At 36.5% G+C, this 23,319-nt stretch overlaps 1 protein-coding gene across 2 annotated transcripts in view; it reads left to right on the forward strand.

Annotated features, from left to right (window-relative positions):
- The window catches only part of ZNF106 (zinc finger protein 106), a 58,660-nt gene that overhangs the window by 25,161 nt on the left and 10,180 nt on the right, over positions 1-23,319 (forward strand). Inside the window, exons 4-15 of one of the 2 annotated variants that reach the window (XM_018054397.1) lie at positions 2,711-2,908; positions 6,150-8,330; positions 9,372-10,002; positions 11,181-11,250; positions 12,625-12,779; positions 12,863-12,923; positions 13,404-13,742; positions 15,109-15,889; positions 16,234-16,289; positions 17,394-17,539; positions 19,563-19,697; positions 21,904-22,020. In XM_018054397.1, the coding sequence (XP_017909886.1) occupies positions 2,711-2,908; positions 6,150-8,330; positions 9,372-10,002; positions 11,181-11,250; positions 12,625-12,779; positions 12,863-12,923; positions 13,404-13,742; positions 15,109-15,889; positions 16,234-16,289; positions 17,394-17,539; positions 19,563-19,697; positions 21,904-22,020 (4,870 nt within the window). The remainder of the gene's footprint in view (positions 1-2,710; positions 2,909-6,149; positions 8,331-9,371; positions 10,003-11,180; positions 11,251-12,624; positions 12,780-12,862; positions 12,924-13,403; positions 13,743-15,108; positions 15,890-16,233; positions 16,290-17,393; positions 17,540-19,562; positions 19,698-21,903; positions 22,021-23,319) is intronic. The other variant, XM_018054398.1, reaches the window with a different exon arrangement.

Raw genomic sequence — 23,319 nt, forward strand, 5'->3', positions numbered from 1 at the left:
TGTAAAGTTTATCTTAAAAAAGGAAAAAATCCCCAGAAACTTGATTTCATTTGTAAGAAAAATGTTAGAGATTTCTGTGTTCTGATAAACCATTTTTAGTGTTAACTTTATCTTGCTCTTACTGCTGTACCCATCTGGGTAGGATCTTGAGGTATTTTTCTATCAAGTAGCTTCAGAATTATGGTTAATACACTTTCCGGCAATGAAAGCAAAAATGTTTTAAATATCTGTGTTTAAGTATTTGATGCATATCTAACATATAATTGTGCTTTGGAAATTGCAAATTAGGTCTGTGGTTATGGATATTTATTTTTAAGAGTTAATTACTGTCTGCATTCCTTAATATGTTAAAAAGTCAGTGTGGTCTTCCAATTATCTCTTTTGAAGAAGGATTTTGATGGTTTGGACATATGAAAAATTCTCTGAGGGAATTCTTTGGCAGTGCAGTGGTTAGGACCCAGGGCTTCCACTCTAGGGAGCACAGGTTCCATCCCTGGTCAGGGAGCTAAGATCTTGCAAGCTATAAGGCACAGCTCCCCACGTTGGCCGCCGGCCCCCCCCCCCCCGCCCCCCGCCAAAAAAAAAGACCCTCTGCATTTTCTTTCTTTTAAAACTCTGCATTTTAGAAGTAAGGGGGGAAAATCAGGGGTTTTGTTTAAGAATACCTTTTAGAATGAAGTCCCTGGTACTGCAATATACAGTTTAGCATTGTGTAAATTTTTAGGTGGAAAAGTGGACTAAAAACCTATTCCAGTTGTAAAGAGATTAAAGCCCAAAAGATTTTCTAACCAGAAAATTGAGTTGATCTGAGTTGTTATTATAGGGGAAATTATGTATTCTAAATTTGTTACAGTCTTCTGTTTATTCTGATACTGCCCTTTGGGGATAGATTTCTATTTATATATTCATTTTAAAGTTCATTCTTTGTTGCTGTGAGAAAAGGCTTGCTTTCTGTTACAAGTTAACATTCATGAACTACCATAATTTTAGTTGCTTGAGAGATGAGTGTGGTAAACTGAAGAAAGTTGAGGATTATTTTTCTTTTTTTAAAGTATATAATTGTAGTAAGTACAGTGGAAAACTCTCTGAAAATAGTATGTTTAAGTTCCTGAAGAATTAGAAGGAATTAGTATATAGATATTCAGGGTAACTTGAGGAATCTGGTCAGAACTCATTAAAATGAATGTTAGCATTCTAGACTATTTTACATCCAGAGCATTTAAGTTACAAAGTCAAAAAAATAAAACGGAAGCTTACGAATTTTCTCCATTTTTCTGAGGTGTTTTTCATGATAGGTACAGAGTGAAAAAACAGTGGGTTTTTTTGTTTGTTTGTTTTAACTTATTTGGCATTGTTTGTTTATAATTTGTCACCATTAACTATATACTTAGTTTGTTGCCTGGAATTTAGTAGTTGCTCGATAAGTTGTTTTTTCTTTTTTTTTAAATGAATATTCAGATGATCAGTAACAGAAACCATCGTCTAGTAAATGAGGGGCTTTATTTTGAGGGTCTCTTCTGGTTAGCTGAAATGAATTCTGCCCATGTATGGATGGATATGAGGGGAAAGATGAAGCAGAGTCATGTGTGTGTCTATGTCTATCTTATTAAAGACAACACGTCTTTTTGTGTATGTGTTTGTGTATTTTTATAGAATGGCATAGGAAGTGCAAAAATATCACTAGTATTAACCCAAGACAAATGATACAGAGATAAGCCAATTTGGATTATTGAGTAGACATTACTGTCTATTCATTACACATGTACCCATGGTGTTCTGATGTTTATCATAGTGACTGCATGGATAGCTGAGCTGATTGAGGGACTCAGGAAGCTAAAAATGCAGTTAAATTATTCATCTACTACAGCTCTGGTCATTGATTCAAGACTTTGGCTTCTTAAACTGGCCACATATGAGATACATTATAAAGTATGTAAAGTAAAAGAAGAAAAACCCTGCTCAATTATCTTTCTTAACTGAGAACCTGATTTTACGTCTCTCTAAATGGTGTTCTTTTCTGAAACCTGAGAAAAACCATTTGCCTAGCACAGCTGTTAACTTCCTACAACTGAAATGCTTTCCATTCCCTTTAAAATAAACCCTTCTGAAGCAGAATGTAGATCACATGTATCATTGAGACCAAAAAAAGTTTGCTGAGACTACTATCATTTGTCCTGGAGTCCGGAATCTTCACATTCCAGGCAGAGCTCCAGCTGTTCCGATTTAGTTACTAGGCTGTGATTGGCTCTGCCTCCTGCTCTTTTCCCCACCCCTTACTTTTCACTGGGAGAAAGGTTTTGAGCCAGAGATTAAATGTGAGCGCTGTCACTAGGATTTCTGAGTGCAGTTGGCATCATGGGTGTGCTCCAGAGCAACTTCTGTTTGCTCTGAGCCCCCTTCCCTGCCTCCCCTTTCACCACGTTTCCTCTGGCAAGGTTTTAAGTACAGCAATTCAAGAAGATTTCTCCTAAACTATATTATTCTGAAGTGTATTGCCTCTTGATTGCTGGAAAAGAATCTTTAATTCATTTCAAAAGTAACTTATGAACAAACTTATTAAAAGTGATGAAAGGAGCATTGAGATTGATTAGTACTAATTTTTCACTGTGCCAAAGTGTGCAGTGTCTTTCAGAGGAAACTATAACAGATCTGGTGAGTGTGCCATGCCGGTGGGGAGCATTGAATGTCCCTCATCTCCCTCTTTCCCTAGGGACAGTAGTCATGAGTGCCGAGTGTGCGGGGTTACAGAAGTGGGTCTTTCTGCATATGCAAAGCACATTTCTGGCCAGTTGCACAAAGATAATGTTGATGCCCAGGAAAGAGAAGATGATGGAAAGGAAGAAGAAGAGGAAGATTATTTTGACAAGGAACTCATTCAATTAATAAAACAAAGGAAAGAACAAAGTCGGTGAGTAATAATTTGATATTTTTAAAAGCCTATGTGAAACAGTGTAGGAGAGAATACATTTTCCATTTCCATTCTTTTCAGCCTGGAGCATTCAGATTTATCTTTTTTAAAATTTAATTTAATTTTTAATTGATTTGCAGTGTTGTGCCACAGATTTTACCTTAAAGTTTACCTTGAAGTTGCCATCTTAATCTTAAAAGGCAATGGAATGCTTGCTTGAACTACTGTATTAACTCCTTAAAAAAAAAAAAAAAAGCTCAGTATTGACCCTATCTAAAAACTAGCCATAGCTGTTACATATCTGGAATTTTTACCATGCTGATACCTATGTTTAGAATTGTTTGTATTAGTTCCAGTTTGGAGAGGGGGTACCAATAAATTCATGTTCATGAATTTTCTAGTGGAAAGATATTAATAAATAAGTTTCATTTGAATATATTATATAGCATTTCTTATTTCATTCCTTAGGAAAAAATTGTTTTGTGAATTGTTTTGTGAAGCACCATGTGAATTAACATGGTGCTTCTACTAAGTTTGATTTATCCTTTTATTATTAATTTCTTCAGTAAGTATTTCTTGAATAAATTTATGCTGTATATTGGACAGTGTCAGAATCATTTCAACAATATAAGTTTTATAGCTTGTACTAGATAGTTTCATACCTACAGCTATAATTTAGGTATTAGCCTTTTGTATTTTTAACCTTACTGATTCATGATCTGAAAAGTTTAATGAAGCAGAAAATTTCAGATATGAGTAAAAGATATAGAACCAGTTATGAAGTGAGGTGATTTAAGTTCTAGAACATGATAAAAAGCATTTCAGATTCTAAAAATTTTAAAGATCCTTTTTGAATACTAGTTATACCTGATCTGTATTTCATTTTCAGTTAGAATGCAGTTTGAATATTAAAAAGTAGTAGTTGCTATTCTATATGCTAAAACCTTTTTGAACAGGTCTTTGAAAGGGACTTTCTTAGTTTTAAAATGTCCATAGCAGCATGATTCTTAAGTTGTTTAGTTGTTTAGCCTTCAAATGACATTCTCACTACTTTTATATAGCTGCAGTTTACTCTTGTTTTAGGATGTTGGAGCCTCTAGAAGACTAACTTCTATTTTTGTTCTAACATTCTTGTGCCATTATTAGCTTATCTGTGTAAATGATTTAACATTAAGTCAGAGAGTAAAAGCTTCTCAGTAAATTAGACATTCATATTGCAGTTACTAGTCTTTGATTATTTTAATAAGCCTCTTTGATTTATAAAGTCATCTACTTACGTCTTCATGAGGTTTTTTCTTTTTTCCTTCATGAGGTTTTTAATTTAGATTATTCTTTTTGAGCTGTGGGTTTAGCTACATGCTATTGTCCCCCTGACCTAGCCAATTCATGATAATCTAGGAATTTTACTTTGTGACTGACTTATTGCCAAATTCTCATTTCTGGATGACATTAGTAGAATTAGGCAGTGATCTCCTTGAATGTCAGAAGTTGCATTCAGCTTAGAAAGTAAAAAAGCAAATTGGTTAATGGTGGTATAAAAATCTTCCAAGTGTCTATAGGAACACTTGGGGACTTAGGATCTCCTGTTTAGCAGTAGTTGTAATCCATAATGTAAGTGGATGTTTGAACTTTAAGGTGAATTAGCTTTTATCCTAAAAGTGAAAAACAGAAAAATTCCAATTTGTATCCAAAATCTTAGAGACATTAAAAGCTATTAAAGTCAGTACTGAGTTTAAAATTTATGTCAGGTTCAGATTCAGAGGTTGGAACCCACTTGCAGAAACTTGGAGATTTTCATTCTATCAAACTTCAGTTTTTGAGATTCTCATTCTATCAAGGTCTAGTGGTCAAGAGTACAGGCTCAAAACAGACTTGTGATTGCCAGTGGGGAGGGGGATAGGGAGAGATGGATTGGGAGTTTGGGATTAGCAGATACAAACTATTACATAGATAAAAATCAAGGTCCTACTCTAAAGCATAGGAAACTATGCAGTCTCCTGTGTTAAACCATAATGGAAAAAAATATGAAAAAGAATATATATATGTATGTATACATATATAACTGAGTCATTTTGCTTTATAGTAGAAAATAACATTATAAATCAACTATACTTCAGTTTGAATGTGGGCTCTAGAGTTAGACTGCCAAAGTTTAAATTTCTGCCATAACACTAACTAGGTATCTTACTCTAGGCAAGTTATTTAACCTCTCAATCCTCAGTTTCCATATCTAAAAAGTAGAAATAATAATGCTTGCTGCAGAGTTGTGAAAATTAAATGAGGTAATCTTTGTAGTGTTTAGCAATAAATGCCTTATGATTAGTAGTTATTCAGTAGTTTTAGTTAATATTATTCAGTTTTTTGAGCACCTTACCACATGTGAAGCACATGTGAGTTAGGGAAAACATAGGTACTTTTTGAAGGAAAATGGTTTTATGCAGATTCCCATTATGTTTGCTTAAATTTATTCACATTTCTGTGGGCTTCTTGCATGAATAGTTGAAACAGCTGTAGCTTCTTTTAAAAACCTCTGGCTCATGAAACTCCTAATGGCATTTATCATGGATGCTACTTGCTTGTTATGTACTATTTTATTCCTGTTTGTGACCTTACTTATTTCCTTAGCTAGGTTATAAGCCCTTCAGAAACAGGAACTATGCATAAAAGTGTTCTTTCACTACTAATAGTCATTGAATGTATACTTGATAAAGTGTTTATTAATGAAAGCTATTATGCAGAGTAAAATCTTACCATTTAAAATAGGTTAAGAAACTGGGTTTTCAGAAAGAACCAACTATTGAAGAAATCATGGTATTAAGATCAGCTGGATTTAAATTGTGTTAACTATGATAATTAACCATAGCTACAAAGTATACTTGCTCCTCTTTTCTAAAAGTTGTGTAATATAAAAATAATTGGATGATAGGAACACAGTCCTCAAATATGCTAAGAAAAAGAGGAGCAGAAGAGGAAAGATAGTATAAATGTGTCAAGTTTTTAATATTTTGGGGTTGATAAATATATTAATTTTAAATCAATAAATTGTGAAATATATGTTTATATCATGTAAAGATATGAAAACAATCACTATTTGAAATAAAAATAAGACTATTACATACTCTTAAGTTACATATTCTAAGTGACAGAGGAAGAAGGCAGAGGGCATGTTTGGTGGGTTATGCCTTTAAAGGACTTCTGAGAACTCCTTTAAATCACTAATAAAAGACTGTTTTTCTTGTAGACAAGATAAACCTTCCAATAGCAGCCAAGAAATAAACTCTGATGACAGGCGACCCCAATGGAGACGAGAAGACCGAATCCCTTACCAAGACAGAGAGAGCTACAGCCAGCCAGCCTGGCATCATCGTGGACCTCCTCAGTGGGACAGGAAGTGGGAGAAAGATAGCTATAGTAACAGTAGGAAAAACAGCTTCACACATTCTTCAAGAAATAATGGTGGATCAAGAGGATGTTCTGGGTGGCATAAGGGTGGTGCAGGAGGTTCCTCACCTTGGTTTCACAACCATAGTAATTCTGGAGGTGGTTGGCATTCAAATAGTGGGACAGTAGATTGGAATCATAATGGTACAGGAAGGAATTCCAGTTGGCATTCTGAAGGAACAGGTGGCTTTTCCAGTTGGCATACGAACAGCAGTAACGGAAATTGGAAATCCAGTGCATGTGGTACCAACAGTTGGAATTACAGTGGCCCCGGAGACAAATTTCAACCGGGCAGAAACAGAAATTCTAACTGTCAAATGGAAGACATGAATATGCTATGGAATACGAAATCTAACTCAAACAAATACAATCAAGACAGGTATAAGTGGCAGTGGCAAGAGAATGACAAAGTTGGTGCAGTTGCCACATACAGAAGTCCTTCTGAAGGATTTGCAAGTGGTAAGTTTCATTCAGAAGGCTTGCTTGACTTCAATTTTGAGCAGCTAGAAAGCCAAACCACTAAACAAACTGACACCTTCACTTCCAAAATTGGTGGGAAGAGTGGCAGTGTAGCAAGGGAAAAGCTCCGTCGCTGGACTCCTTACCCTTCACAGAAGACTCTGGATTTACAATCAGGAATGAAAGAAGTCACTGGTAACAAGTCAGAAATGGTAGATAAGCCTCTCTTTGATTATAGCTTGATAACCATGGGAATAAAAGAGCCCCAAAATGATAAAACAAATAATTCTCAAAAACCAAAAACGGGAAAAGAAAAACATATTGGCTCTCTTAAACACAAAACCTCATCTGACTGCACTGCTTCCTATGAGGTGGTGAGAGAATGCCCCATTACGGAAAAACCTGAACAAGAGCCTAATTTAAATAAGAGGGCATCATTAAAATCCCCACTCCTTCCAACTCCAGACAGTAAATCAGTTCCTCAAAAGCAAGATTCAAAGAATCCCTCAAAAAACACCAAAATTAATTCTTTTTTCTCTGGGGAACACTCAAATCCTTTGGCTAAACACACTGTGGAAGATAATCAGAGTTCTTGCATATCCAAAATGCGAAGTTCAGGTCCTCATGTTTTAAAAGGAAATAATAAAAGTTCACTTGGAACTCAAAGGGATTCTGATGAAAATTTAAGTGATACATTACAGAAAGCCAAAGATGTGCTGCAGTGTCATGAGACATTGCAAAATCCACTTAGCGCTTCTAAAAGGACCAGGAATTATGCAAAAGCAAGTAGAAATGTAGAAGAGTCTGAAAAAGGATCTTTGAAGATTGAATTTCAAGTACAGGCATTAGAAGATGAAAGTGATGGAGAGATATATGACACAGAAAAGCATGGGACAAAAATTGAAACCCTGGGTTCTACAACTACAGAAGTTTTATCCTGCAGTACTCCTGCTGCTGATGAGAAAAGGGGGGATGACCAAAACCTGGAAACATCTAGAAAACTGTCCACTTCCCCGTGTAACTCAGCAGTTCACCAAAAAGAAACTGAGTTACAAATGACATCTGTAGCCAGCCCACAGTCTGGTTTACTGCTAGGTTTGAAAACCTCTCTAGAAGATGCACAGGTTGATGACCCTGTTAAATCTCATGAATCTTATGAAACTGAAGGCTTTGAGAGTACTAGCTTGGATGCCGAGCTTCAAAAAAGTGATATAGGTCAACCCTCAGGCCCCCTCCTGCCTGAACTAAGCAAGCTTGGCTTTCCTGCCTCACTCCAGAGAGATCTAACCCGGCACATTAGCTTGAAGAGCAAAACTGGAGCACACCTTCCTGAGCCAAACCTCAATAGTGCTCGCCGCATCCGCAATATCAGTGGTCATCGAAAGAGTGAGACAGAGAAGGAATCTGGACTCAAGCCAACCCTTCGACAGATTCTAAATGCATCTCGAAGAAATGTCAACTGGGAACAGGTCATTCAGCAAGTAACCAAGAAAAAGCAAGAGCTAGGCAAAGGCTTACCCAGGTGTGTGCCTCTTTTCAGTATCCATTTCTTTTTTTTTTTCTTTTAAATTTACCCTTTGGCTGTAGTCAAATTCTACTTGTTGAGTTTAATTAAATGTTTGCAAAAAAAATATCTGTTGTAGATGTCTGGTTTAAATATCCAAGAGTGACTGCTACTCTATAACAAGTGGAATAAAGTGTTTCCTAGCAGGGAATTCAGGTTACAAAGAAACACACCTACTTCTGAGAAATGAAGTGGGGAAAATACCATTAGAAATCCATCACTTTGGTGATAGAAGCCATAAAGTGACAGCATTACAAAGATGTCTATCTGTAGCCCTGTATTTAACTGTAGATCTCAATGAGTGATGCAACTTTTAGATATAACTTCTCATTACCTTTTCCTTAGAACGTATAGATGGTTATCTTTCTGTATCTGCTGTGGACATTGTATTTGTGATCACAAAATACATTCTCCTGAGTACTTGTGTAATAATAGTTTGGCTGTTCACCTTACGTTAAGGCACTAAACTTTTCTGAGTGGGAAAGCAGTGTTCAACATAGGTTTGCTACTTGCAAATCATCCTGCTGTGTTTTAATTATATAGCCCTCCAGGCTTAAATTTCCATCCTTGCTGAAATAACATATTTATTGTCCCTTCTTTTCCCATAACTTGTGAGTATCTTTGAAATTATGAAGTTCTTAGCATGGTATCTGTTGCTTGTAAATGCTTGATGAACACTTTTTGTTTGTTTGCTATTAAAAATTACATACTGTTGACTTAGAGCTCCATATTAAATAAAACCTTCAGTTTTTATTCCTTCCCTTTGTATATAGCTATGTACAAATATCTAATTTACTACTTGTTACATTACAATACTTAAAATAGAGTTAACGTACTTTATGTTTAGAATTACTAGACTATAAGCTCCTTGAGGGCAGAAGCCGTGTATTTACATTTGCAATCTCTGTGCCTAGTAGAGTTTGGCACATTAAGTGGTGCCCGCTCTCCCAGCTGTGTCTGATTTATGAATTTTTTTTTTCTTTTCCTTTCTTTCTTGAGGTTTGGCATAGAAATGGTGCCTCTGGTTCAAAATGAGCAAGAGGTCTTGGATCTGGATGGTGAGCCTGATCTGTCTGATCTAGAAGGATTCCAGTGGGAAGGTGTTTCCATTTCTTCATCCCCTGGGTTGGCAAGGAAGCGAAGCCTTTCAGAGAGCAGTGTGATCATAGACAGGGCTCCGTCTGTGTATAGCTTCTTCAGTGAGGAAGGCACAGGCAAAGAAAATGAGCCCCAGCAGATTTTTTCACCTAGTAATTCATTCAGATCTTCACAGAGTCAAAAACCAACCATGAGCCTTAAGCAGGAAGTGACACCTCTGGCTGCCTCCCTAAGAACAGATGAAAGAACTGAAAATGTTGCTACTCGAAGGCGACATAGCACGCAATTATCTCCTGACCTTACAATACCTTTGATGGATTTGACAAAAGAGCTGCACAGCCAGGAGAGTTCTACACTATCAGAGAATCATAATGCCCAGGAAAGTAATGGAGAAGGAAACTCTTTATCATCAAATGCATCCTCAGCCCTTGCAAACTCCAGTTTGGCAGATGCAGCCACAGACAGCAGCTGTACCTCTGGTGCTGAACAGAATGATGGCCAGAATGTTAGAAAGAAACGAAGAGCCACTGGAGTGAGTATGACTCCTGTATGTTTTGTAGAACATTTCATGTAGTGACTTGGCTATGATAAGAAAAACGTAATGTTTTTCTTGGGTACTTGGGCATGTGTTTTGCCCTACTCTGGAATAGAAGATTTCTGAGGCTCTTTGTATTTTTGTCCTACTGGTTTCTCTCACTGAGTAGCTCTACTAAGTTAGATGTAATTGAATATGAATGTACAGTACTGGGAAAATATGAAGTCATCTCTAAAACTAGTCTCTAAGCCAATGATTCTTTGAATCACCTGACCAAGGAATGAGCCACATCTTCAGCTGTAACTTTATCTGTTTTCATGATGCATTCTGTACTGCTATTGAAGAAAGGTACTCTAGTGTTGTATTTGTAGGGCATGTATGTTTGTTGGACCCAGAACTATTAGGCTTAATAAGGTAGTTTTAATACTATGAGAGTGCATCTATATGAGCATAGTCTTAGTCTCTGTTATTTTGTCTTTCATACTTAAGTTGCCTAGCCTGGTCTTTTTAGAATCCATTACTTCACTGACACTTCTCTTTTGGCACCTCTGATGGCTAATATTGCTTAACCCTTTCAGGAACCCTTTCTGAAAAGAAAGAGTTGCTGATAGTAGTATAGACTGGAATCTGACACTCAGAAAATGGACTGTTTCCTTTAATATTGAGAGAATATAACAAACTAGTTAAAGGCTCGGGTTGTAGACCTGGGTTTAAATTCCATCTTTGCCCTGTTGAACTAGATGTTGTAGCAGATAGTATTGGATGAGAGATTGTCTTATGGCATAGCTGATGTCTTGGGTCTTATCTCACAGACTGTTTAACTTTTTGTTGTAAAGATTTTCTTGCTGAATTCTTAAGTAGAAACTATGAAATCGGATGTTTTACTAGCTTTTACCAAGGTGAAGTGCTTTGCCCAAGCCCTTGGGCTTTACTACCTTTAGGATGCTAGGTAGGTACTTAACCTTGATTGTATTTCTTTTTTTTTTGGTCAGATACATTCAGTCAACTAATATTTGAGTTCATATCATATATATGAAACTCCTAACTATCCTGATGGTAGCAATCATGAATAATAATGTATGACTGACTTAGAATTGATTCTTTTTCCCCCTCCTGGATAATGGCCATTGCATATTTAATATTGTTCCTCTTCTTTTTTTTTTTTATCTCCTTAGGATGGATCTTCTCCTGAACTGCCAAGTCTTGAGAGAAAAAATAAAAGAAGGAAAATTAAAGGAAAGAAAGGTATAGTATAGAATATTCTGGCAAAAAGAAACTGTTCTTGTATCACTTCAGCCTTTTACAACTTGATATACAAGTGTAGCTTATCAAACAGAGAACACCCATTTATTAATTTATGATATTTTTGTTGCCTTGCTTAAGGGCATAGAAAAAGTTCGATTTTCTACTATATCCAATTGGAGCTATAGAAGAAATATGTGATATCACCTAAACCAGAAAGCTGAAATTAATATATATCATGGACAAACTGAGTTCAGTATAAAACCAGAAAGTCTCACTGGGCCTTTTCAGTGGAGTGAAGAGAAACAAGACATTTAGTAGAAGTTTTTATCCCTCTTGGTCATTTATAGCCATTTCACTCACTTTCTAAGGAATCGTGGTTGCTTTTCTCATGTGAATTAAGGAGAGAAGTTATTTGTGGGGCTCCCTGACTGATAGGCTTCTATGACTCTTGCCTTTCACTGATTCTCAAACCATTTCAGTATAAGATCTAGTGCAGGAAGTGACTGGATGAACTTTGGGTGGCTGGATGTGATAAGGTAGGAGTCAAAGATGATACCAGTTTCTAGCTGGAGCAGTTGATGGCTTTATTTATAGAGATAGAAAACTTTATGAGAGTTACAGGTTGAGGGTAGAAGAAGATAGGAGTTCCCTTTTGGATCCCTTGAGTTAAAGGACTTTAGAGACACCTTAGTAGAAGTATCCGGTTGGTAGTTAGATATGTGGGTCTGGAATTTAGGGGAGCGGTCTTGGCATATTGCATGGGAAAGAGACAGATACAAAGATGACAAACAAATACACGTAGTAGGACATTTTATTTCAAACCTATATTTTCTTCAGGAAAATATATATTATTTTATATTAAATATAAATATTTGTATTTTAAAACTTTATATTAAAGTTATCTTATATTAAAGAACCTTAATATGTCAAGGTTTTAATTTTATATTAAAGAGAACTATTTTAAATTAACTAACAGACTAGAAAAATAGGAATCCAGAAGAGAGTGCAAACAGTTTAGGTTTGGGGCCCAATCTAAGCCAAAGCCTTGATTGAAGAGGGTAGTAGATAAAGGAAGATGGAAAGTGAAACCTACAGGAGTTGATTTCCCCAGAGGTTTTGCTTGGAAGCATCACTGTGGAAGATGGTGATTTGGTAAGATGGTACCATGTGGTGGTACACTTGAAACCATGATGCTTGGTCTCTAGCTCTGATAGCATGACTTGACTATGTGATTTGTAAAAAATTTGATGAGTCTCCTTCCAGTGACCTAGTGGGGAGAAAATAAAGGCCTATCCTAGATAATTGATGCAGTTCTCTGGATTATTAAAGAGGAGTCTCCAATATTAAACTAAGCCTTATGGTTTCTTTTGACAGAACGTTCTCAGGTTGACCAGCTGCTGAGTATTTCTTTACGAGAAGAAGAACTAAGCAAATCATTGCAGTGCATGGATAACAATCTTCTGCAAGCTCGTGCAGCACTTCAGACAGCTTATGTTGAAGTTCAAAGGCTACTTATGCTGAAGCAGCAGGTAACAGCAAATGGAATGGTTAATGAAAAAGGATCATCTTAAAATTGAATTTTAAAATGCTTAACAAAATACTTTATTTTTAGATAACTATGGAAATGAGTGCCCTGAGGACCCATAGAATACAGATTCTACAGGGATTACAAGGTACTCAGAGAATTTGATGGACTAGACTGTCTGTAACTTGTTACTTTTTTATTTTCTCTAGAGGGGAATTAAAGTAGTTATGAAAAAGTTAATATGATTATTCTCATGTCTCCTTGATTTCATGCTTCTGTAGAAAGGCCTGTGAGACTGTATGTCCCCAAAATGCTTAGCAATAGAAATAATGTTATAGAAAGAGTCTTGGGTTAGGCATCCCAAGACTAGGGTACCAATTTGGCTCTTCTATTAGTATCAATATCACTTTGGAGAAGTCAGTTAAAATCTGAAAAATTAGAATATTAATGCCTGCTTGTCTGTATCCTCATTGGTTGTACATATAGCTTACATAATAATCTATTTTAAAGAATTATGAGCATCTTTAAAAATTCTCTTGTAATCTTTAAAAATACAAGTTGGCTCAGTAATGAGTGTCTTTTCAGATAACATTTTTGCATTTGTATGTGTGTACGTTTCCCATTCTAGAAACATATGAACCTTCTGAACATCCAGACCAGGTTCCCTCTAGCCTTACGCGAGAACAGAAGAATGTTAGATCTCAAACATCTACTGATGGCACACTTCTGCCTAGTGCTTTTTTCCCGAATTTCCTGGAACCTCTATCTTCCCACGTGTCTCCATCATCCACTGGAACCCCTCTCCAAGCAATCACATCTTCTTTCCAAGCTCATGGCAGTGTTCCTGCTCCCGACTCATCAGTTCATATTAAACAAGAACCCATGTCTCCTGAACAAGAAGAGACTGTGAATGCCATATCACAAGGCTCTGCTTGCAGTGTGTCCAAGGAATTACTGCAAGCTAATAGTATGTAAACTTTTCTCTGTGTTAAGGGCAACCCTATAGTGGGTCTAGGGCAATTTTATATTAGTGATGTGATGTCATTCTTGTCCATTAAATCTAAAGTTATCACAGGACTTCCCTGGTGATCCAGTGGCTAAGACTTCACACTCCCATACAGGGGGCCTCAGGAACTAGATCTCACATGCTACAAGTAAAGATTCTGCATCCGCAACTAAAAGAATCTTGCATGCTGCAATGAAGATAGAAGATCCTGTGTGCCGCAACTAAGACCCCACACAGCCGAATAAATGAATAAATAAATAAATATATCTTTTTAAAGTTACTATAGTTTTTCTTTAAGTCTTCTTATTTAGGAGCATTATTTAAATATTGGTAACTCTTCCTAACTTTCTCTAATACAGGATTGCTAAATTGACTTTGGATTAGCATGTAACCGGTTCCATTTATTAGGATTGGCACAGAATTGTCTATTTTTCATGAGATAAATGGCATTGAAGTTGTTCAGTCAGTTTTCTAGATAATATTCCTCCTCTGGATTTCTCACTACTTAACTGTTTTTATCATTTCAAGTAAACACTAAGGTTAATACAGACCTGAGGAACTGGTGGCCATGATGAAAGGCAGGGGGCTCTGGTGTTTGGGATCATCTAACAGGAACTTGGGGGTTTTGACAAATAGCCAGGGATTTTACTGTCTTTATAAAATAATGCTTATCCGGTCACCGTTTGAGAATAACTTCTAAGTTGTTTAAAATCTTATCTGAAGTTTGTATAACTACAGTGGTGCTATATTGAAAATTAAGAAACAAATTGATATTGTGTGGTATTCTTGTTTTTTTTTTTTTTTTAACAAAAAGTTGGGAAGAATCATTCTAAATTTTGCTGTCTGTTGCATCACTAACCATTGATATGTACATCAAATATATGTTATCTTTCATATTGAATTTTGTTTCTTTTATATGGATAATATTTAGTATGTTTTTTAATGTGGTGACACTTTTTTCAAAAATAGCTTTTATTAGATTTCCTTTTCTGACTGCAAAAGTAATTCGCATTCATTGTTTCAAACAAGAAAGAGAAAAGATCAGTAGAAACAATCTCTGCCCATAAAAGGAGCTTTTCTAGGATATAAGACATGTACATTATTTGAGATTAATGCAAGGCAAAATGTATACATACTGTGCTAGAAATACATGTAGGTTATGGGAAGCTGAGAAGTGAGATAACTAAACCATGACTGTTAAAGTTGTTAATATATCATCAAAGTGTCATATTTGATAGAAATTCAATCAGTGATAATTGTAGTTTATGACTACACATAGCAGGCACAAAGACAATGGAATAATTTTTTTTTTTCCTTCTCAATTCAGGAGAGATCAGTGACAATTGTCCAGTTTATCCAGTTACCACTGCAGCATTGTCCTTATCAGAGCTAACAGAGAGATTCCATGAGCCTAGCCAAGAACTGAAGTTTTCTGTGGAGCAAGGAATTACCAGAAACAGAGGGAACAGTCCCTCTTCCCAATCAGCTGGTCTTCCTAGCATAGATAAAGAAAGTGAAGAGCCAAACAAGGGCAACAGTGGGTCTGAAGCCTGTACCAGTTCTTTTCCAAGATTATCCTTTGCTTCAGAAACCCCTTTAGAAAAAGAGCCCCACTCTCCAGCTGACCAGCCAGAACAACAGGCAGAGTCCACTCTGACATCAGCTGAAGCTAGGGGGAACAAGAAAAAGAAGAAACTTAGGAAGAAGAAAACTCTCCGGGCTGCTCATGTTCCTGAGAACAGTGACACTGAACAGGACGTATTTACTTCTAAACCTGTAAGGAAAGTAAAAACTGGAAAGTCTGCTAAGGGGGGGAAAGTGACAACCTCCACCTGGGAAGATAGCAGAACTGGCCCAGAACAAGAAAGTGTCAGAGATGAAGCAGATAGTGACTCGTCTATTGAAGTCCTAGAACTTCCTAATCCTCAGTTAGAAGTGGTAGCCATTGATTCTTCTGAATCTGGAGAAGAGAAACCAGATAGCCCATCTAAAAAGGATATTTGGAACTCCACAGAGCAAAATTCATTAGAAACTTCTCGCTCTGGTTGTGATGAAGTTAGCTCTACCAGTGAGATTGGCACTCGCAATAAAGATGGCATCCCTGTAAGGTAAGGATACTGTGTTAGTCCAATCAGAGCAGCTTTCACTATTCTTTCATTAGAAAATGGAACTTTTTGTTTTAAATCAGAATTTTTTAGAGTCACATTTATAGAAAATCAGTAGGGATGATATGGATATCTCCTTAGCAATGGAGAGTTTCTGCTTTCTCACTTGTGTTGTAAATATTTACTGTTTTTTCCTTTCATATAAAAATTTCACATGCAGAAACTGATCTTGTATCATTGCTATTTTTTCCATTGTTTAGAATAATTTTTTGAGTCAGAAAAATACAAGTTTTCCTACCTGTCCTGTTCACACAGATGCTAAGAAGACTTTTGCTATTATTTTGTAGTGTGGCAGAAACTCAGACTGTGATCTCCTCCATAAAAGGATCAAAGAACTCTTCAGGTATTTGGTTGTTCAGTTTTATTTAAATGAATTACAGGAGGGACTTCCCTGGTGGGCCAGTGGTTGAGAGTCGGCCTTCCAATACAGGGGATATGGGTTGGATCTCTGGTCTGGGGACTTGGATCCCACACATCTTGGGGCAACTAAGCCCATGAGCCACAGCTATTAATCACTATAGAGTCCATACACTCTGGAATACATAAGTAAATAAATAAATCTTACATATTTTTTTAAAAATGAGTGAATTGATAAATTGATCACAGGAAAAAAGCTTTGTAAGTATTAAAGCCAGGCTTTAAATCTACTTAAATATGCTTATAGAATAGGGAATGGGGACTGGGCGTATTACCAAGAGGATGGAATGTTTTGACCAGCAGTTACTGGTATCCCTGAATCCTCAAATCCTGGCATTTCAGTTTCTTACTCACATCTCTAATCTGGATCTGTCGTGTGTTCAGCTAATTAGAATAGTTGGCCTCTGTGTCTTCAGTTCTGCATCTATGGATTCAACTAATCACAGATCGTGTAATGGGCATTTATTGAAAAAAAAAATTGTGTGTAAGTGGACCTGCACAATTCAAAGCATGTTGTTCAAGAGTCTGCTGTAAACGGGAGGATGTGTATAGGTTATATGTAAATACTATTCCATTTTATATATGGGACTTGAGCATCTGTGGATTTTGGTACATGTTGGGTGGAGGAATCCTGAAACCAATCCTCCTTGGTTACCAGGGGACAACTGTATTAAGGTTTTGTTGGCGTCGGGGGTGGGGGGCTTTGTTTTGAGAAGGAATTACTTTAAAAATAATGCCTTAATAAAATAACTGGCAGCAGAGGAGACTGGATGTGGAAAGATATTCAGTGCCTTAAAGGGTATCATTCAAAGACTCACTATGTAAGTATTTTTTCCCTAAGAGAAAGGCCTTCCCTACCTTTTCTTAATATGAAATCTTCATAATGAAGGTCACTGATGAAAATGTGGTGTTTTGCTAGGCGAACCAGGTTTTTAGAAGAATCCAGGGACCACTTTTTCATAATGTTTTAAATTTCTTAGTATTTTTTGAGATACAAGCCGACACATTTCTGAAACATATTGTTTTCTAGAAATATCTTCAGAGCCAGGAGATGACGATGAGCCCACAGAAGGGAGCTTTGAGGGGCACCAAGCTGCAGTGAATGCAATTCAGATATTTGGGAATTTACTGTATACCTGTTCAGCAGATAAAACTGTCCGAGCTTATAATCTAGTGGTAAGTTGATACATCAGTTTGAATGTTTTTGCTTCTTTACAGGTTTTAGAAACTCCCAACTTGCTCTCTTTTAAACACACGTCTGTTTGCTTTCCAGAGATGGAGTAGGCTTTAGACTAACTTTAGATACAGTTGATCTAGTGAGTCAGTGGGATCACCAGAGACTTAAATTCTTTCTTTCCTTTCTATTTTCTCTGGTATCAGCTCTTCCTAAAGCAGGTTCTCCTGCTCACAGATGTCAATAGGCACAAGAGTTTCTTTTCCCTCCCACCGCCAAAAAAGGGTCCTATGCTTTCCTCCCTAAACAGTCACTTGGCAAAAGGAGATGGAATTATAACAATAGGCTAGAGACAGTCAGGTCCCAGCCCTGGAGTGGATGCTGAGATCTGTCACCTAGTTGCTACATAATAGAGAAGGGATAGAATGAACATTGGGAAATTGTCAGAGGAGGCATTTTCCCTGAGAGTTGATGAATTGTGCAAGTTATTAATAAGAGCAGCAGTCTTTCATTACCCCACACTTAATCTGATGCTCATAACTCTTAATTTTCTTATAGTGGACTTTTGAGTTTTGAGTCATTTGTGCTTCCCTGGTGGCATGTGGTAAAGAATTCGCCTACCAATGCAAGAGATACAAGAGACATAGATTTGATCCCTGGGTCGGGAAGATCTCCTGGAGTAGGAAATGACAACCCACTCCAATATTCTTGGCTGGAAAATTCTTTGGACAGAGGAGCCTGGTGGGCTACCGTCCATGGGTTGCAAAAGAGCTGGACACAGCTGAGCACACACAGGGTATCAGTTCAGTTCAGTCGCTCAGTTGTGTCCAGTTCTTTGCGACCCCATGGACTGCAGCACGCCAGGCTTCCCTGTCCGTCACCAACTCCTGAAGCTTGCTCAAACTCATGTCCATCGAGTTGGTGATGCCATCCAACCATGTCATCCTCTGTTGTCCCCTTCTCCTGCCTTCAATCTTTCCCCGCATCAGTGGCTTTTCAAATGAGTCAGTTCTTTGCTTCAGGCAGCCAAAGAATTGGAGTTTCAGCTTCAGCATCAGTCCTTCTAATGAATATTCAGGGCTGATTTCCTTTAGGATGGATTGATTGGATCTCCTTGCTGTCCAAGGGACTCTCAAGAGTTCTCCAAAACCACAGTTCAAAAGCATCAGTTCTTCAGTACTCATCTTTCTTTATGGTCTACCTCTCATGTCCATACTTGAGTACTAGGAAAACATATGTCAAACTAATTCTGTTTATCAATAATGATAGCCAAGAAACTTTAGGATCACTACGTTGTCTGAACAAATACAGTGAAAGTATATGAAATTGATGAAGTCTTTGAAAGTCAAAAGATTAGACAATGGACTGAGAAAATGTGTTTACTGTAGGCAATAGGTATATAGGGTCCTTTAGCCTAATAATGTATGAAGGGCAACAGAGATGACGGAAGGAAGAAAGCAATGGTACCAGGAGGTATGAATGTAAGATTTGGGCAATTGGCTCTAACTCTAAATTGTAAGACTGGTATAGGTATGTATGTGCATTGCAAATATATATAACAGTATGTGCACAGAGATAACAGGGTGTTCATTATGAAACCACACCTGGGACACTAGGACCTGTGATGGCATGTCTTTGAATATTGTGAAGCTTTCTCTACGTACTAATCAAATGCAGCAACTTATCTGGGTAATTAGCTGTAGTTTGAATTTGCTTGCACTTTAGTCCATATGCTAGAGTGACTTGGCCTAGCATTAATTAAAATTCTGATCTATCTTATAGCAAATTGCCCTAAGCAATTTTTGGTATGGCTCAGTTAACATATAAGTTGCAGGTACCTCTGTTCACTGGGCATTCAGTGAACAGGTACTTACTGAACACCTTTTGATACCATATGCTAGGTACTATTCTAGACTCTGGGGACACAAACATGAACTGTATGTTTTAGCTTTTTTTTTTTAAGGAAATACATTATCTTATCCATCTATATCCACAAGTAATTATCTAAACTGTGCTTGACTTTAGAGTCGAAAGTGCATTGGTGTCTTTGAGGGCCATACCTCCAAAGTGAACTGCCTCCTGGTTACTCAGACCTCTGGGAAGAATGCTGCCCTTTACACTGGTTCCAGTGATCATACCATTCGCTGCTATAATGTTAAGGTAAGTGGGTCCAGAGAAATCAAAAGTGATGATACTGAAGCACTTTGACTATATTTACTGTGTAGAGTGGAGACACTGAGACAGATGCTTCATTCTGTTCATCTTCTTGGTTTTAAATCTGTTTCAGTACACTTATAACCTTTGGTAGAAATGAGGCTTAGGTCTAAACCATGTTTTCTGTCTCTCTCTGCATATCTTTTCACTTGCTACTGTTAATAATATACCTCTTTTGATCTTTCCAACAAATATTGCTCTTGATTTTTATTTTCATGTCATATGCCAAAATTAATACTAGGTAGAAAAAGAAATGTTAAAAGAAGTTTTTAAACTTAAAGACTTAGAAATAGATCTCTCCTCTGAGAAAGAATTTTCTAAATGAATTATAAGAAATGACAGAAGATTGTTTGCATTAAAATATACATATATATACACAATTGCATAATATTTAAAATATAAAAATAAGTGAGCAGGAAAAAAAATACATAATTCTTTACTTTAAAAGACTTAATTATTTAAGACAAAATTTATAATACCACATAATTAGGTTTTTAATATATATAGATGGTATATGTGAGATAACAGGAACACAAGAAAGGGAGAGGCTAGAACTATGCTGGTACAAGGTTCCTATATTTTATTGAGGATAAGTCAATATTAACTTGAACTAGATTGTTACAGTTTAAAGAGGTAATCTCTAGAAGGCTGATTCAAAACTTCAGTGTGCATCAGATGGACCTAGAGAGCTTGTTAAAACACATGTTACTAGATCCCTTTCCCAGAGTTTCTGATTCAGTAGGGTTGGGATAGAGCCCAAGAATTTATTTTTTAAACGTGATACTGATGCTCCTGGTCTAGGGGTTACACTCTGAGAACGGCTGCCCTAAAGCAATCACTAAAAGAATAATGCAAAGAAAGATAGCTTAAAAATTTAATAGAGGAGAATTAAAATGGCATACTAAAAAAACTGTTTAATACAAAACAAGGCAGAAATGGGGAAACAAATAAAAATGAGACAAATAGAAAGCAAATTGGAGTCTGAATCTAACCATATTTAATAATCATATTAAATGTGAATTAACACTCAAATTGAAAAGGAGATTGACTAGATAAAGAACAAACATCAAAATCTATGCTGTCTACAAGACACTTTTAAATTCAAAGACACAGGTAGGCTGAAATAAAAGAATGGGGGGAAAAATGTACTTTTTTTTGCAAATAGTAACAAAAAGAGCTAGAGTAGTTATATTACTATCAGGCAAATAGACTTTAAGACAGAATACTACTGAAACAAGGGTAGCTTTTTATTAATGATAAAAGGGTCAATATAGAAGACATTCAAGATAGATAGAATAGTGATCTATCTTATCAGAGAATAACAGAGCATCAAAATATGTAAAGAAATATTGATGGGATTACAGGGAGAAATAGACAAATCCACATTAACAGTTCTTTTTTTATTATTTTAGTCACTTAGTATCATTCAACAGCATTCAATCTTGAGTACTTACTATGTAATTGGCCCTATTCTAGGTAATTAGATTTTATTGATAAAACACAGTTCTGGGAATTCATGGAAATCATTTTAGGAACATCAGCTCAAACTGTGTTTGTATAACCTGTATATGCATCAGAATTATGAAGGAAAATTTTTAAAAAACATATTCCAGGGCCTACTGAGTTAGAATCTCAGGGTTTAGGGATGAAGCTTGGTGTTCTATATATTTTGAAAACCTTTTGGGTAATTATAAACCAGCTAACCTGATACTGGTTTATAGGAGGCATTTGGGAGCTGTTGAAATAGAGAATCAGTAGCAGGAAAGCACATAGTACTTGATTAATGCAATTATCAGATAATACAACTATAATCTTTATTTTCCTTTTTAGACAAGTGCAGCTTTTTGGCTACTTTATTTAAGAGGCTAAAACCCAGTTCATAGTGCCTTTTGAAGAATTTCTACATTCCAAGTTAGAAACATAGGTAACACTATTAGAAGTTACATTTGTTTACTATGTTACCTACAGCTTGAGGTTCTTTGGCCACAAATTTCAAAGCAGAAAACAGTCTAAGATACTTTTCTACAAAATGGAGGAGGCAACATTTTCTTCCTCATAAGAAATAATTTCACACTCTTGTTTCACAGAGGATTGTTTTCATACCTTATTTGCTTTTAACCTCTACTGATCAGGTGTTGTGTGTTTTTATCAGACTCGAGAGTGTGTGGAGCAATTACAGCTGGAAGACCGGGTTCTCTGCCTCCACAGTAGGTGGCGAATTCTCTATGCAGGACTGGCTAATGGCACTGTGGTCACCTTCAACATAAAGGTTAGTGGTAGGGGAGAGAAGGCTGAACTCCCATGCCACTTAGAAGTGGTGTGTGTGAGGGAAGAAAATATGAAGACAAGGCCATTTTCCTGTTTTTGTGTGTGTAAGAGAAAGCAGCAAAATTAGCTACTGCTCAAAAACTTACCTTCTGTTGTAAGTGAAACAAGATGCATTCTGTCTGCTCAGGCCCAAGTGTGCCAGGACCAAAGTGTAACTCTACTAAATTAAACCAAGCCTAATGATTTGGGGCCAAATAATGAGTCATGGGTTAAACTAGTTTGTCTCATTTTAATAATGACACCATGAAAAGTGAGCTTAAATTCCTTTGAGTATGACAGTGATGTTGTTTAGAACTGATTTAGGGTATCATGAAAGTAGCCTGTTCTGTAAACTGAACTAAGTCAAGGTTTGCCTTCATGCCCTTGGGCCTCATTCTTTCCTGACTCAAATATGAATCCATTTGTTGAGCAAACCTTTATTGAGCACTGTTATGTGGTAGGTCTCAGGATAAGGCTTAGGAAACGAACACAGGCCAATTCTTGATGGCTCTGTGTGCTTTGTTAATATAGTTGAACTTGTAAGCTTTAAAGCATGAGAGACATGATCCAGTTGGTATTTTAGAAAAAGTCACTTTGGTGTTGAACAGATTGGAAAATACTGATAGTAGTAGAAGCTTGGAGACCATTTAGGAGGCTTTGTTACAGCAGCTGACATGTAGACTAAAGTGAAGACAATGCATAAAAAATGTAATCAGAGGTAGAAGTGATAGGTTTGGTTACTAATTAGTTGTGGCATTCTATCCCAAGGCCATCTGGTCATCTTTTAACAATGTATTAGAAGTTTGCTGTATTGTACCTAATTAGAATATCATATGTTTAGTTAGTACTTACTGTCTCTCCTACCAGCTATCTGGAACTACGTACAAGAAATGCAATAAAATATGCTATGGTTTCTGCCTTTAAAAAGCTTAGAATCAAGTTAGAAGAAACTAGCCCATATATAATCAAATATCAAATTATTTGGTTCACTTGATATGAATAGATCACAGAAGACAAGATAGATTTTAAATGTTTTAAAGGCTAAAACTTGATAATTACCCAGTTCTGTTTTGCGAGATTAATGTAATCAAAGGTAAATGAAGTTAGGAGCCAGACTTTTGGGGCAAAATGATGACAAATTCAAACGGGAATGATCTTTATTTTTGTTTTTTTGAAATGGCCTTTAAATCATTGAAAAGCCCCAGCAAAGTGGACTTTGAGAGTTTTTACAGAGGTGTGAATTTTGAATCCTTGTTAGGGC

This window comes from Capra hircus, chromosome 10 (assembly GCF_001704415.2).
Source record: "Capra hircus breed San Clemente chromosome 10, ASM170441v1, whole genome shotgun sequence".
Lineage (NCBI taxonomy): Eukaryota > Metazoa > Chordata > Mammalia > Artiodactyla > Bovidae > Capra > Capra hircus.